Source organism: Carica papaya, chromosome 3 (assembly GCF_054855325.1).
Source record: "Carica papaya isolate Zhongbai chromosome 3, ASM5485532v1, whole genome shotgun sequence".
In the NCBI taxonomy this organism is placed as follows: domain Eukaryota; kingdom Viridiplantae; phylum Streptophyta; class Magnoliopsida; order Brassicales; family Caricaceae; genus Carica; species Carica papaya.
The window spans coordinates 1,220,234-1,235,993 of NC_142311.1; the positions used below are offsets into that span (position 1 = coordinate 1,220,234).

A 15,760-nucleotide genomic window follows, 5' to 3' on the forward strand; every position below is an offset into this window, starting at 1 on the left:
TTTACAAACCAGACAAACCAAAAGATTTGATCATTGGCATTAAAAGCCAAAACAAACAGCAAATTCATCACCGGTGTGTTTCCATTTATAATGAGAGCAAAAAAGTGGCTGCAACTATGCAAATTATTAGGGAAAATGAATACAAACTTTGAAAACAATGCTAATTTAAACAGCCCATAGTCCTTCCTTTTGAATATCGGTAGATGACCTTATGATTCACCATGAAAAGGCGGCCATTCATTCCTTTTTCCCAATTCCATGAGACATGTTATAGATCCCTCTTCCCTGAAACAAAAAGAGAAAGATGCTAAAGTTGAAACACAAGAAATTACCATTTTCATTCTTAAAAGTGTCATAACGAGTAAATGCTACATATATGGAACAAGTATAGCGTGTATAGATGATCTCACAATTAAGTACATCGAAGAAACTGCCAAAGCAAGAGGAATTGCAACAGAAGTGATCTTATCCATAGGCCCTTTCAGGTACGTGTGTTTGTGAATGCTTTGAAAATATTTCTGCCTCTCAATAAGCTTTTCACGTGGTCTAAATGGTGCCTCTGTCATCCTGCAGATAATTTTTAAATAGAAATAAGCAACTCTGCCAGCAAGGTGAAAAGGGGAAGACCACCTCGAGAGGCATCATTTGAACACTGACCTTCAAAATGACACAAATTATATTCACATGTAAAAGTACACAACATGCACAGCAAATGCTTGGCAAAAGTTCTTCTAAAACCCATGCATCTTGCAATATGCTTAGCAAATTAACTAGGGCAAGTCCTGTGCCAAGCATCACTAGCCCTTCTCACTACATAAACATCAACATGTGACTTTCATGAATTTCCATCCCCACTGAATCAACGTCAGATTTCCAATCAAATGAATATATGAAAGCATCCTAAAGATTTCTGGAGAGAAACTCCAACATCCGAATTTATACAATTATAACTCTTTGGGAGTATTAAGAAGGCAGGAAGCAGGAACTTATTATTCAGGATTACAGAAGTCCTGTAGCATCACATACCTAGTGCACCTTAACCTTCTTTACTCTCCAAAAAAAATAAAAAACCAGTGCATCTTAATTTACAATGTTACGATGTTAATTGCAACAACAAACGGATAGGGCCCTTTGAGAAAGCTAATAAGAAATTTCACTTCATGTAATTTCTGATGTTTCTATAACTAAATATTGTAGAAAACTGCCTCGCTCAGAAAAAAGTTTGACTGACACTAAATCAGTGTGCAACACCTGCATCTAATGATCAGCAAAGAAGTACACTTCTAGAATCCTCAATCAACATACCTGAGTCTAGTTGTGTATTACCTATAAAATTTACAATAATAGAAACCATACCAAAAGGCAAACATATGTGCACATACCTTGCATGAAACAGCATAAATTATGCAGCCAATCAAGAATAAAAGAGCTACACATTCCCACAGCCTCCAGATGAACCAATTTAATCAGCGATGATAACAATATTCATGTAGCTAGCATCTGATTCCAATTCCTGGTTCTAATTTTCATGTTAGTTTTATTATCCATAATTAAAATAACTTCTTTTGCTATTTTCTAAAAGACAGTAGCTTTATGCGTTTATCACCAGTCCACCATGAATTTTCTTCATAGTGGAAATCCAATTCCGACTTTATAAAGTGGGGAGCTGAATTTCCACTTCAACATAGGAATTATGGTAACTGAAACACAACAAACTATGTTATAATTAAGCATAATAAAAATTAAAAGTTCAAATTTTGACAACAACATGAAAGAAAACTGAACCAAATGCACAATTGTGGTAACAAAATGACATTCAAAAGGAAGGGCACCTGGAAGCATGACAAACACTTAAGTTATGCCTGCAACCTACAAATATAACAGCCTGCAACTATAACTCGAAGTGGTAATGATGATATCTTACACTGATACCTCCTCCCAGGCAAAATAAATCACCTCAAACTAGAGATTATTTACGGTGAAAGGGTACACAACTTGTTACAGCCAGCACTCAGTGTCTATCCAAATCTGAAGGTTTTAAAAAAAAAAAATTTATTTTGGGCAGCGATTCTAATGGCAAAGCATCAAACTTATACCCGTTCGATCAATGAATATGAACTCGATCTCTCCTCAAACTCAACAAAGTGTAACAAACTCATCTATTCAACTCCGATGTTTCCATGAAAAATTTGAACTCAAATCGAATCTAACCATACCGAGAAGACAGAATCAGAGATGGCGTCATGAATGCAGTTTATAATCGACCAACAAAAGGCCACGAACATGAATCAGCAAAATATAGGATAGCAACACAACCAATAAACCAACAATTACAAAGAAACTAGTGAAAAAAACAAAAAAAAGATCTATATAGTTAAAATTAGATTACAAGCATCCCAATATCGGATAATAATTCTGAACATGGGAAACATGTATTCAAATGAAAACGGAGGACAAGATGCAAATCGCTGTTTCGTAAGGGTGGATTAATCAAATCCGAATACGTTGCAACATCAAGAGGGTGAATTGTGTACAAAATTTCTAGGATTCATTTTATTAACATACCTGGAATAGGACGAAATTGGGGATGCTAGTACAACCACAGATTGCCAAGAGCAAAATGGCGTCACTGGAGGAACCCTAGGAGAGAGAACAGTTGCAGAGAGAAAAATGAGTCGGACGGGTGTATTTTACGTGCGTTTTTATTTATTTATTTATTTATTTGAAAATACATTTTTACCCCGTATTTTAGTGTTATTGCAATTTAATCCCGATATTTTAATTTTTTCACAATTCAGTAAATGTAGTTTTTTTTATTATATATATATATATATATATATTTTTACAAGTAGTTCTTTTATTTAAAAGTTACACACACATACGAATTTTAAATAAACATATTAAAATTTAGAAAATAATTACAAATAATATTTTTAAAAATTAATTATTTTATATAAACTTTTTTTAAAAAAAAAAGAAATCAGAAAAAAAATAAGTGGATCCAATAATATTGGGCTTTTATATTTAACCCAAAACTTAATGGGCTGACTTAAATGGGCTCAATGTGTCGGCCCATTTAAGTCTAATATTAGCAAACGGGCTTATACTTCATATATATATATATATATATAGATAAGGGCTGTTTGGATACATATTTTCCACTAAATTAGTAAAATAACAAAGCTTATTAAATTTAGGTAAAACCAAAGTATAATTTTATAAGGTTCTATTTATAAAAAAAAAAAAAAAAAAAAAAAACTCAAAATTTTAAATTTAATCGAATTAAAAAATTTAAGTTTAAAATGAAATTAAGACAACATCCAAAGTAGTGGGAGGGATTTTAAAATGAATTTCTGACAAATAATTATGATATATAATTTGAAAATTTTAATATATTGTTTTTTTTAATTTAAATTTTTTAAATTAAATTAATTATGGTCATTGCATGACAGACATATATATGTATGTATGTATGTATGTGTGTGTGTGTGTGTTATATGTATATATATATATATCCCTGTAAAGAATGACAACGGACACCACTCACTCACTCACTCGCTCACTCAATCAACTTTTACTTTATTGTGGAATTATGACTTTAAAAAGGAAGTAATTACTAATTTTCTTTTGCAAAATGTCAATTTCAATTTTGGGGTCCATAAAAATAACAGCCTGGATTTATTCACAAGAAGAAATTGATATGTACATATATACATATACACATATATATACATATATATATATATGTGTGTGTGTGTATGGCTCTCTCTAGGCCACTTTTTCTCTAGGCTATTTTGTTTGGATTTTTGTTTAGGTTCAAAGCAACCAATATTATTACAACCACAATCAAATAATCACCAGAAACGTGTTTAATTAACCTAAAGTTTTATTTTACCCTTAATTTTCTGTAATTTGGATCTAATTACGTAAAATTGTAAGGTGAAGATGTAAGTTTCTTATTAATTAAAAATCTAATCTAATTTAGCACTTCTCTAATTTTTTTTAATTAATTATAATTGTGCGGATTAATATTAGATTAGTTGATTTTGTGAAATTAAGGTTCTGGTTGGGGCCCAAGCCCATAATTAGAAACACATTTCCTCTCTTTGTTGTATAATTAGTTTATATACACACACATATACATACAACAATCCAATCTATTAATTTTGTGTTTGAACTGCAAGTGGTAACTTCCAAAATCCAAATGTAAATGCTGCATATATATATATATATATGTTTGTATATATGCGTAGGTTGGTTAAATATATACGTGCATGAGGGTTAAGTTTGTGACAATGCAGCTTGGGTTAGTTAAGTATATAATTAGAGTAAAAAGGAGCGTAATTAAGCATGTGATTTTCAGTATGTTATATATATATATATATATATATATACGCTTTTCACGATCCATGTATAATGTTCATTGGATTTAATTTAATTTATATACAAATTAATTATGATAACTTTCAAGGATATTTTATACATATATATATATGTAATATGAAGGATGAATAAATTATATGTTAGTATATAATTTATAACCCATCATACGTATTTATTATTCCTACATGTATACGATAATATATAAAATTATAATGTAATTTAAATAATTAGCATATATGTATATATTTATATTTATATTATGATCGATAATTATATATTTTTTTAAAAATATTTAAAGAATTTAATTTAATCATTGCAAAATTGAAAGTTGGGTCCCAGCGAGTGGGCCCCACGTGTCACCCTGTCGACAAAAATAGCCAAAAATGAGCCCAGAAAATACGAGTATGATTATCGCTTTCCATTCTCTTTTAATCGCTCCAAAATCCGCCACCTCGTCCTGTCCTACACTTTCGAATATATATACATATATATATATATATATTAAATATTTATGTGAATATTATTTTATTAATTAAAAAATTAATTTTCTAATAATACATATAATCTTACATACACCGGGTTATAATTAAAAAAAAAAAAAATATTCAGTGTTGGAAATTATTAAAATGGAAACCAGGGTGATGGGAGAAGGTGGTATTTGGGAGGCCCGTTGTTTGTGATGGTATGAGGTTTCATGCAAGGGAGGGAACTTTGGTAAGATATGGTGACAGTACACCGTAGCATGATGTGCCATCATGAGGGGGCCACGTGTATGGCTGAGAATGATTCATATACATATATATGTGCTCTTCCAAATGCATCATGACAAATTTTCTTTATGTCAATTCCATCCAACAGTACCATTTTTCGATTAATCAGTGCGATCAAAAAGGTGTTTTATGTGATCAACACTTCTCATCACATCATACGTGTATGTATATATATATATATATATACGTTTGTGTGTTTTGTCTGTGTAATTATTATTTTTCTTTATGAGTGAATGCATGCATGCAATGCATGAGAATTTTACTTATTTCGTTTTTTTTTTTATAATTGTTATATAGTTTTAAAATTAATATTAGTAATAATTAATATCATCATGATCATAAATGAAAAAATTTAGGGTTTTAATTTATTAGCATTATATATATAGATTTTCTAAAAAAAGATTATTATTTTTTTCCTAATTTGTATAGTAGAAGGAATATAAGATTTTTTTTATAAAAAAAATATTAATAATTATATAATACAAGTTAGATATATAGTTTGAAGAAGAGTAAATATCAACTCTATATATAGTTCAGGGAATCTACCGATTCCAAGATGCTCATAATTGAAGTACCACATGTATGTATATGTATTATATATATCTATTTTGGGGTAAAATTAACCGTAAGCTAAGGGTAGACGTATATATATATATATATATTCAAACACGAGTCCTTACAACCATTTCACGAGTACCCTATACTATATATACATACGTATTTACAAATATATTAAAAAAAAAAACTATGATACATGTGATAATTAGCCATATCAAAAAGGGTTTTTTCTTTTTCTATCAACTTAACGTACAAAAAGCCCGGAGAAGGAGTTTGAATGGAGGTTTGATGCAACTTTATGCTCTGAATAAAACCTACATTAATATATAATTACAATGAAATCAAATAATTTGCATTATATTATATCATAAAATGTAGAGCATACATATATACACACACACACACATATATATATATATATAGAGGTAGGTAAGGATTGTGGGCAGTGTTTAAGCTAGTGTATAGGTGAATCTTATTAAACTTTTTAGACGACAAAGATTTGAGCCATTTCATCAAATAAATCTGGAAAATATATCTGCTTTTTCATTATTTAATTAGCTTTCAATTCTGAATTGGCTTCTTATATATATATATATGTGTGTGTGTATGTATATGGAGACAGGGTTTGATTCAATGAATGGTAGACTATGCAGATTTTCTTGATTTATAACAGTTGTTTTGATATATATGATGAAGATGTTATGTTGCTTTCTTTCAGCTTGGATATATTCTCTAAGGTCCAAAACAAGCTGCTCTAAAGCGCTTTCTCTTGTATATATATGTATAGACATATATAAATATATGATTAGTGTACTATACATATATATACACGTTAAGAAAGACCTGTAGGAGAGAATATTTTATGGGGATTTCAAGACCCCACAAACAAGGTGCTTTTCACATGAAGAAAAGTTCAAAAGCAACGAGTCTTTATCACTAACACATTCGCTAAGCATAAATTTAGCACATATTTATACTATAGATCCGATATATACATATATCTATATATATATACGTACTTTTTTAAAATTAAGATTGGACCTAAAATAGAAGAAGATCGGATTATACCGAGTATTGGTAAAAAGTATCTTTAAAAGGATGTATTTCTCTGTGTTTTTTTCTTCAAGCAACAAAGTTGAATGTATTTCTCTGTGTTTTTTGCTCAATGAGTGTTCATGTGTAAAATGTTGTTTGATTTCCATGTTAATCCAATTTAACTAATTGAACATGGGAATGAGAGAGATGGATATATATATACGACTATATATATATATATATTATATGAACAGCAGGGTGTTGTTTGTGTATCTTTTAATTATTATGCTGTCATGACCAGGGAAGGAGGATTTTAAGGAATTTTCATGATGCCTTTTGGAATTTGAAGTGATGATACACTTTTTCCATGTATAAAAAATTGACACACATGCACATTCAACATATTATATATATATATATATAAAGTGTAAAGCAGAGAAAGCTAATCATGATGATCCCAGTTTCAATACAAATATTATTACTTCATATATAGTTTATATTCATATATGTCTCCAAAAAATAGTTACTTACACAATTTATATTCACACACACTCTCTCTCTCTCTATATATATACACACACACATGTTAGATTTACTGTAATTAGACTAGTTAAGCATAAACGTTAATTACTTGAGCTTTAATTAGACCAATGATTGAGCCTTAATTAGATACAAAATGTTCACGAAATTTGTTGGCATATTATATATTACATATAAAGGCTAACTCCATATTTTTTTTCTTGAACAAAAAATTGTATGCACAGAGAAAATACAGTACAGTACTATTAATTATGTACATACGTACATACATACATACATACAATATATATATATTGATGGTAATTATTTGAAGGCAAGCCAATTGTCTTTTCTTTCTAATTTTTGTATTATTATTATTATGTGTTGTCATTTACTTTGTCTTCATTTGACTGCAACCATACGAAGCTTGTGTGGATTGTATTGCATGCTTAATTAATTTAATTAATTACTTTTTTTTTTCAACTGGAAAGAGACAAAATTCATTAATTTTGCACAGGTAAATTTTCAACTATATATTTTTTTTTTATAAAAAATTTAATTAAAAAAAATTATGTTCTGAAATAATTTTATAAATTCAGAAACTAATTGAAAAAAAAAAAAGAAAGAAAGAAATTAAACTAAAACATAAATAGTAATTACATTAATTATTAGTATATTATCATTTTGGAAATCTGATTAAGAACAAGATTCTTAATCTGGTCGCTTAACTAATCATGATTAAATAATTACTGTCTTTTCTTTAATTATGATTTAATTTTACTGTAGCCAAATTACCTATCTCTACATCCTAATTTTTTGGAACAAATTTTTTTTAAAGTTATTATTACTTTACCCTATCTACCTTACTATACTTTGCTCTTTAATTAATACCCATGAAAGAAAAAAGTTACATAGAGTTTAACTGTGATTATATTAAGATTTTAATTAAATATTAATTGCACGTCATGGGTATGTAATATAAAGACTTATAGTTCATGTGCATATACATTTTGTTATATACAAATCAATTGATTAGTAATTGTTTGGGGGGTATAAGCATAGGTAGACATGTAGATGTTAATTTATAAAGGTTGTCTTGATTAAAGGGGTGAGCTGTTATACATAAGGGCCCTCTCTAATTAATTAAGAAATTTGTGAAATAAACCAGCTACTTTCGGGTGGGTTAATGGTTACCTTCTCTTCATTAGTATTAGACGAACGAACGACTGTTTGACACTTCAATTTTCTATTTACGCAGTGACTTAATCACTAATTAAAAAATAATTAATTTTAATTATAAGAGATTAAGCATTAATAGACTCACCCATACGAAGGTTAGGGAGGCTTAATGTTTCCAACTTGGTCGGCAACGACAAAATCTGAATCCTTGAAATATTGATGTATTTATCCCCCACCACATTGACTCACCTTACACTTAATTCTCAAATTTTTTATTTTCTATTAATCTAATATGTATATATCTACCAAATATTTGAATTCATGATTAAGACAATATATTTTAGAAATAAATTTAGGAGTAATTTTTTAAATTTTTATAAAATTTATGCAATGAAAACTCAATAACAAGTAATAAAATCATATAAATGAGTTCGATTGATGATGAATATACACGTTAGTCAGATTATTACAATCAATATATGTAATAATATAAAAGAGTTTTTAGTTCGATTTTTATAAAACAATTTGTGTCGTAATTATACATGTAAATATTAATAATATAAATATTGAAAGTACGAATTGAATCAAAACTTAACTGCTAAAAATGATCAAATATGTTGCTTGTATTATTGTAATTTTAGGATTATGATCAATGATATAAATATACCAAGAAACTCTTTTATGCCTATATATGTATATCTCTAAGCTCCTAATTCGTCTTCTTTTTTTTCACTGAATATATATATATATATAATTAATACATTCATGCACCATCTAGAAACCTTAATTAATTATCTTTTCAGTATGAAAGCTAGAAATCCCAAGTCCGAAGTAAATTACAACCACATGATCATCGATGTTTATATATGTTTCTCGATGCTGTCTTTATCATTCATGATCTTCAATTTCCTCTTTGTTTCTTCGGTACCATGTTAGCTCTACTTGATCTTCTCGATATTTATGCGAAAACTCTAGCTAATTGATCAAAGTTTTTTTTTTTTAAAACAAACATATGATTTACATCTGAAGATAATATTATTGTCGAAGTCTAGAGATTTATATAGACTACCTGATATATTATATATATATATATATTCATCTAGAAGAAAACTGGTTTGCTTATATGAAGACAAAATTGGAGTTATAGTTTGACTTGAAACAGGGAGTTGACTCTGTATTAATGGTGCCCCATGCATGCATCTTCTTTTAGTTAATAACAGCCATTCATGGAGTCACCTTATTTATAAGGGTTTTCTATATATATATATTTACATGTGTATAATGCCCTAAAATAATTGGTCCACATCTGCTTTAATCAATAAATATAAAAAAATTAAATTCTACCTACTCGATCGATCCATGTCAATTAGGGTTCTTGGACTTTTGCATTTGGATCTCTCATAGACAGACAATACTACCTATATGCTAGAGATTTTCGTTGGCAAATTATACGTGTATGTCTTTATATATAAACTATATAGGTTAGAATTAATTATGTATTACATATTGGTATCAAAAATGTTATGGTCATGTAGGTATACATATGTATAGTTTAAAAATACATTTGACTTCGCACTTGCTTACAGCTTTCTCAGTTTTGTTTTTGTTTTCTTTCTTTTAAAGAAAAACCTAGACGTATTAATACGGACAGTTATCAATTTGGTAAGAGGTATGTGTGTGTGTATATATATACACACACACACACATATATATATACGATGCATGTGTAGAGATTTCGTGTTTCCTTGCATACGTACGATCTATGTATATATAATGCATGGATCTTTCAGTATACGATATGTTAAAATAATCGATTCAATTAGTACCATTAATTTATATAATACAATAAAATTAATTAGTATATAAATAAAATAAGCAGTAAAACAAGGAAGACAAATTTTAGACGATAAACCCTAGCTTTCTTTTTACAAACTTGTCTTCGCATTGCCTGAAAATAAGGTCAATATTCCATTAATAATTAATAATTATAATGCTTTACTTCTATAATTAGTATATATATATATATATATGTGGAATAACATTCCAAATATTTCTTTACATATCTATATATACACACACATACGTACATATATAGATATACACACACAGGGGGAGCTAGGTTCCAATTATTTCATGATTAATTAGTACGTATTTCAATGTTGGATCTAGAGGATAACATGAATGCATGCTAAGAGTATAAATGCGTTTTCCAAATATATATATATATATATATGATATGTTATATTATCATATTGTCGGTCAACGTCAAAATTATTCTTTTAGATTATTTTGGAAGCTTATTAAATTGCATATCTTCACTACATTATCTTTCAAATATTAAAAACAACTCTTCACATGAAAAGATATGTAAGATGCCAAATATAAGTCACATGTCACACGCACACATTCATATCTATACACATGCAAAGTGTAGATGTTTGTGTGTGTATACCAACTAATTCATATACATACATACATGCATACATGCATGCATACAAGTTTAATTAAAAACAAATAAATTGAAGTTGATAGGATTTGGGAGGAGATGCTTACGATCTTAATGGCTTAATTTGAAGAGAAGAGGCAGGAAATTGATTTGGTAATGTAATTAATCATGCATGAATTCAAGATTAATTGAATTTTGTAATCTTGTTTAGACTTGTGGTCAACATAATCTCTTAATTAACAATATCTTTGATTTTTTCAAACTAGCCAGTTGGGTCTAATCTTTTATTTATTAGATTTAGATGAGTTGGTAAGAATTTAGATCCTTTATAATAAAACAATAATATTATATATACGAGTAATTATGTGGACTACGAACTATATATACATTATAAAAAACGGTAACAAATTTTGAGCGTGTATAAATTTTAATTATAATTCAAACAATAATTTTTTTTTTATTTTTTCTAATTAAAATTGATGTGCTTTAAAATTTATATTGTAACGTTTCGAACTCATAAAACATAACATCTCATGTGATATATGTAATAAAGTAAAAAATATACAATTTAACAAAACGAGACTATAACTTAAAAATATGAATAAATTATATGTTGATTGGGATATATATATTTAATTTCACTTAAATATATATATATTATTTTTGACGAGATTTTTTCACTTGTGTAATTATATATATATTCTTAGCGAAAATTATATCATATGTCTTGAAAATTTAATTTTTTTTTTGAATATCTTTACTTAACAATTTCACCGAGACAATATTAGTTCATTTAAGATCAACAAAATTTTAATACGATCAAATAATTTAAAATATTAGATTAAAAATTTCAAAATAATGAACAATTTAATTAAAAGTTCCAACAAATTTTCATAAATTTCAAAATTCAAACTAATTATCAGTGATAGTTAATGCCTAATATAAAGTCAACCAAAAAAAACAAGAGTGTGTATGTGTATATATACATACATACATGTTCTCTCTCTCTCTCTCTCTCTCTATACATACATATGTATGTACGTACGTACGTATGTATGTGGGTAATTATTATAATTTTGATTATTGCTGTCCTTTTGGGTTTTGTAATTATAATTTTAGAACTGTTTAAACTGCATTCATGTGTCTATTATTTATTTAGAGGTATATGCTGACTTTATCGGACATGATTAAAAGCAAGTTCATTTGGCCAAGGTCGGTCGTCAAATTTGCTTTACCCATCATTTTGTTCTTCACTTCTCCTCCTCAATTTCTAACTACTTACCAAAATTATCAAACTAATTACGGACTCGTAAAAAGTGAAAGAATAATTTCTCTTTTTTTTTCTTCTGTCTTAATAACGAAATAATTACTTAAACACGTAAAAAAACATCGGTTAAACATTTGAATCTCTTTGCAATACTGAATTTTTCTTTTTTTTTTTGGTTATGGGTTTTCTTCGCACCTCGATTAATCTCTAAAACCCTTTTCGTTCTACCATTGCTCGTGCATAATTTGATCGACGTAAATCTATCGTTCTCCGAAATGTAACTACTTAAATAACAAACTAATGTTCTTATAATTAAAATTAGGTTTAGTTGAGAATCAAACGTGTGTGTGTGTGTGTTGTTTTACATAAGAATAAAAAATTTTAAAAAAATATTACATTAAGAACATATTATTGCAAGTGGGTATAAAATAATGATTATGGACTTACCGAAAAATAGAGACAATGTCTAATTGGGTTTTGTTTGTATTGTCACATGGATTCCCTCTGTACGAATCTGACAACCCAAAGCTACGTAACTTTTTAGCTTTTTGATTTCTGGTCCCAAATTTTAAAACGTTGGAAAAATTAAATAAAATTATTTCTTGAATTATATATATATATATTAATTAATTCGGTTATTACGTAATTTTTAAAATTAGAAAAAAAAATATTAAAATTAATATCTTATCATTTTTTCCAAGTCTTAATTCTTTATATTAATTAATAATATTATTAATTTATTTATTTGGGAAATTAATATATTTTTGTTATTTAATTTAGTGGAAGTTTGCGAGAATCTCTGGCATCGTCAGCTTTTTTTTTTTTTTTTTTTTTTTTTTTTTCTTTTTCTCACATCTCAATGTTCGTACGACAGACCGTATTATTACCAAATGACGAAGCTCACCTCTTTTGGCTTTGGAGTCGTCTTATTTCAAACTTTTGCGGATCGCGTGCATCTCGCTAATAATATTAAATTATGAGCTCGTGGTTCTGATTTCGCGGTTGATTCCACGAACTATCGGGAGCGTGCGGGGGAACGTTATATCGTTTGTGGAAATAAAAAAAAAATAGCAATTATATATAAATAATTGTTAATGCCTTGATTTTATTTTTAATGGAACGACGCCGTTTTGCAGAAGTATATATTTTACTTCTTATTACATAGTAATTATGTAATATTTTCTCATGAGTATCATTTGTCATTTAATATTAGATAGATATTTTTCTAATGAGATATTTTGCTATTTAAATTTTAATCAATGACATGACATATGTCGCTTAAATGTTTAGAGAGAGAGCGTATGTGGGTATAATATACATATATATATATATATATATATAGATACACACACACACATTTTTGGAAGAAAAGTATATATCAATTTGGATATATTATCTTTTAGCTAATTAAATAAGTGATAAATTTAATTTACATGTATCTCAAATAATTATAAAATTTATTTTTTAAGTGATCATTTGGGTACAAAATTTTTAATTTTTTAAAAGAGTTCTCTTGTACTCTTATCAAAATTGAAAAAAAAAAAAATATATTTTACTCTCGAAAATTGTTATATAAAAAAATATTTGAAAAAATTACATGTTAAAATTTTTTGAAGTGGACTACTAATGGTAATATTTTTAAAAAATAATATCGATTAATATGATGAGAGTTTAAATGATTTTAATTTATTTAAATATGCACTATTTTTTTAGTGTTTTCTCATATAAAATAAACCAAACGTACAAATAGTGAGTGATTTCTGTTTGTAAACGAAAATATGCATTTATTTTCGATCAATATTCGATAATTAAAGATGTGCGTCATTGTAATACCCGATTGGACCACTTCGGGAATTATAAAACACTTAACTCCTAGATTGAAGACCAGACTTTATTAAGTTTAGTCTAGTATTGTTCAGATATTTTTAATCTCATCTTGATTTCGACTAGTCAGGATTGAGTTTATTTATGAAGCTCAAATTTTCATTTTACCTAAGCAAACTTAAGAGGAACAATTTGAAAGGAGGTAGTGGACTGACTAGAGGCTGGAGCCGGAGTAGTGGAGGTTGGATGAGAAGTAGCTCAGAGAGCAAGGTCTACGAGTGAGTGAGGAGAGGAGAGTTGAAAAGGCGAGGCAAGAGTTGGAATTTAAGTTGAGGCGAGAGTTAAGCTGACAGACTGAGGAGAAGAGGGTTAGAGTTGGAGAGTGATGGCCAACGAGTGAGGTGCTGAAGGCTTAAAGTTGAAAAATGATTCCCGCATTGAAGTAAATACTAAAGGCTTTAAGTTAGAGAGTAAGACTCAACTAGCATAGATTTTGAGATTTAAAACTGTAGAAGAGTTAGGCAACTAAGTTAGACATAGAGGGTAAGGGCCGACTACTGATAGATGAAAATCTGGAGAGCGGCAACTGGAAGAGAATCAGACATTCATGTAAGAGGAGAGTTGAGACTAGTCTTGAAATTTAGAGGGGCGAGATTACTATTTAATTATTTAAATTTGCTCTGAAGAGGTATTATAGTCTACGTGCGTGTGAGGATTAAGGAGTAAGGAAAGCCGGAGAGGAGAGGGCGAGAGACGAGTGTGGTTACGTGAGAGTTAAGGGATTAAGGTTGATGAGGACGATTAAAATGTTAGAGTTTTTATTTTTGTTAGTAGTCGAGACCAGGAATAAACCGATTTATGTTGATTTTTTTTTTGTCCTTTCTAACCCTAAACCAAAAATAATTTGATCCAACTGAGCATCTCAGTCTATTCTAAATCGAACATATCGGTCCGATTCGGTTATTACTTAAATATAATAGTTCAAGCTGAGATTTGCACATCTCTATCAATAATGATGCGAAATAACTAGATTATATGAGTTTGTGATGTAAGAAAATTTTCAAAAAAATGTATACTTTGGTGTATAATTGACCTAGTTTGTGATAGACTCAACTCTAATCTACGTGAGTCACCCATGATCATATTTTTTATTATTTTTATTTAGAATATTATTATTATTATTTTAAATCTATTTATGTTTGGACTCCAAAAGATGAAGTTAGACTAGACTAAACCGAATCGATTGGCTTGTTAGTCCTATTAACCGTGTTGCGTTAGGTTAAAGCTTAAATCGAACTGTGTTGCGTTTGCAGCGTGAGACAAAGAGTTACACTAAAGTTCAGACTAATTAACAAGTTTTATTAATCTGGTACCAATATTTAAAAAATTATTTTTATTAATATAATAGTTTTTTTTTATTTAATAAATATTTGATAAGATATAAAATGATAAAATTAATTAAAGAAAAAGAAATATAAGTAATTAAAAAATAAATTTAAAATTTAAAATTAAACAAAAAAATGAAATACATTACCTCATTATTATTTTTTTTTTTGGTGAAAGAATAAATTGCCCTTTTTCTCGCAAGAGAACTCAACCCATCTCTTCCATCCTCAAGAAAATAATTTTTACCTTCAAACTTCTCTCTCTCTCTCTCTCTCTCTCTCTCTCTCTCTCTCTCTCTCTCTCTTGTTCGAGAAATTCTATACTCTTTCACGTGCAGATCTCTGTACATCAATATTTTTGTTATATCATCATCATTTCAATGGCCTTTAAAAG

At 28.4% G+C, this 15,760-nt stretch overlaps 1 protein-coding gene across 1 annotated transcript; it reads right to left on the reverse strand.

Moving 5' to 3' along the window:
• LOC110812448 (cytochrome-c oxidase/ electron carrier) lies at window positions 1-2,724 on the reverse strand. Its single transcript, XM_022039234.2, has 3 exons — window positions 2,566-2,724; window positions 411-567; window positions 1-285 (listed from the first exon to the last, which is right to left on the reverse strand). The coding sequence occupies exons 2-3, from the start codon at window positions 564-566 to the stop codon at window positions 238-240; spliced, it is 204 nt and encodes a 67-aa protein (XP_021894926.2). The 5' UTR covers window position 567; window positions 2,566-2,724; the 3' UTR covers window positions 1-237.
• Window positions 2,725-15,760: the final 13,036 nt, after the last annotated feature.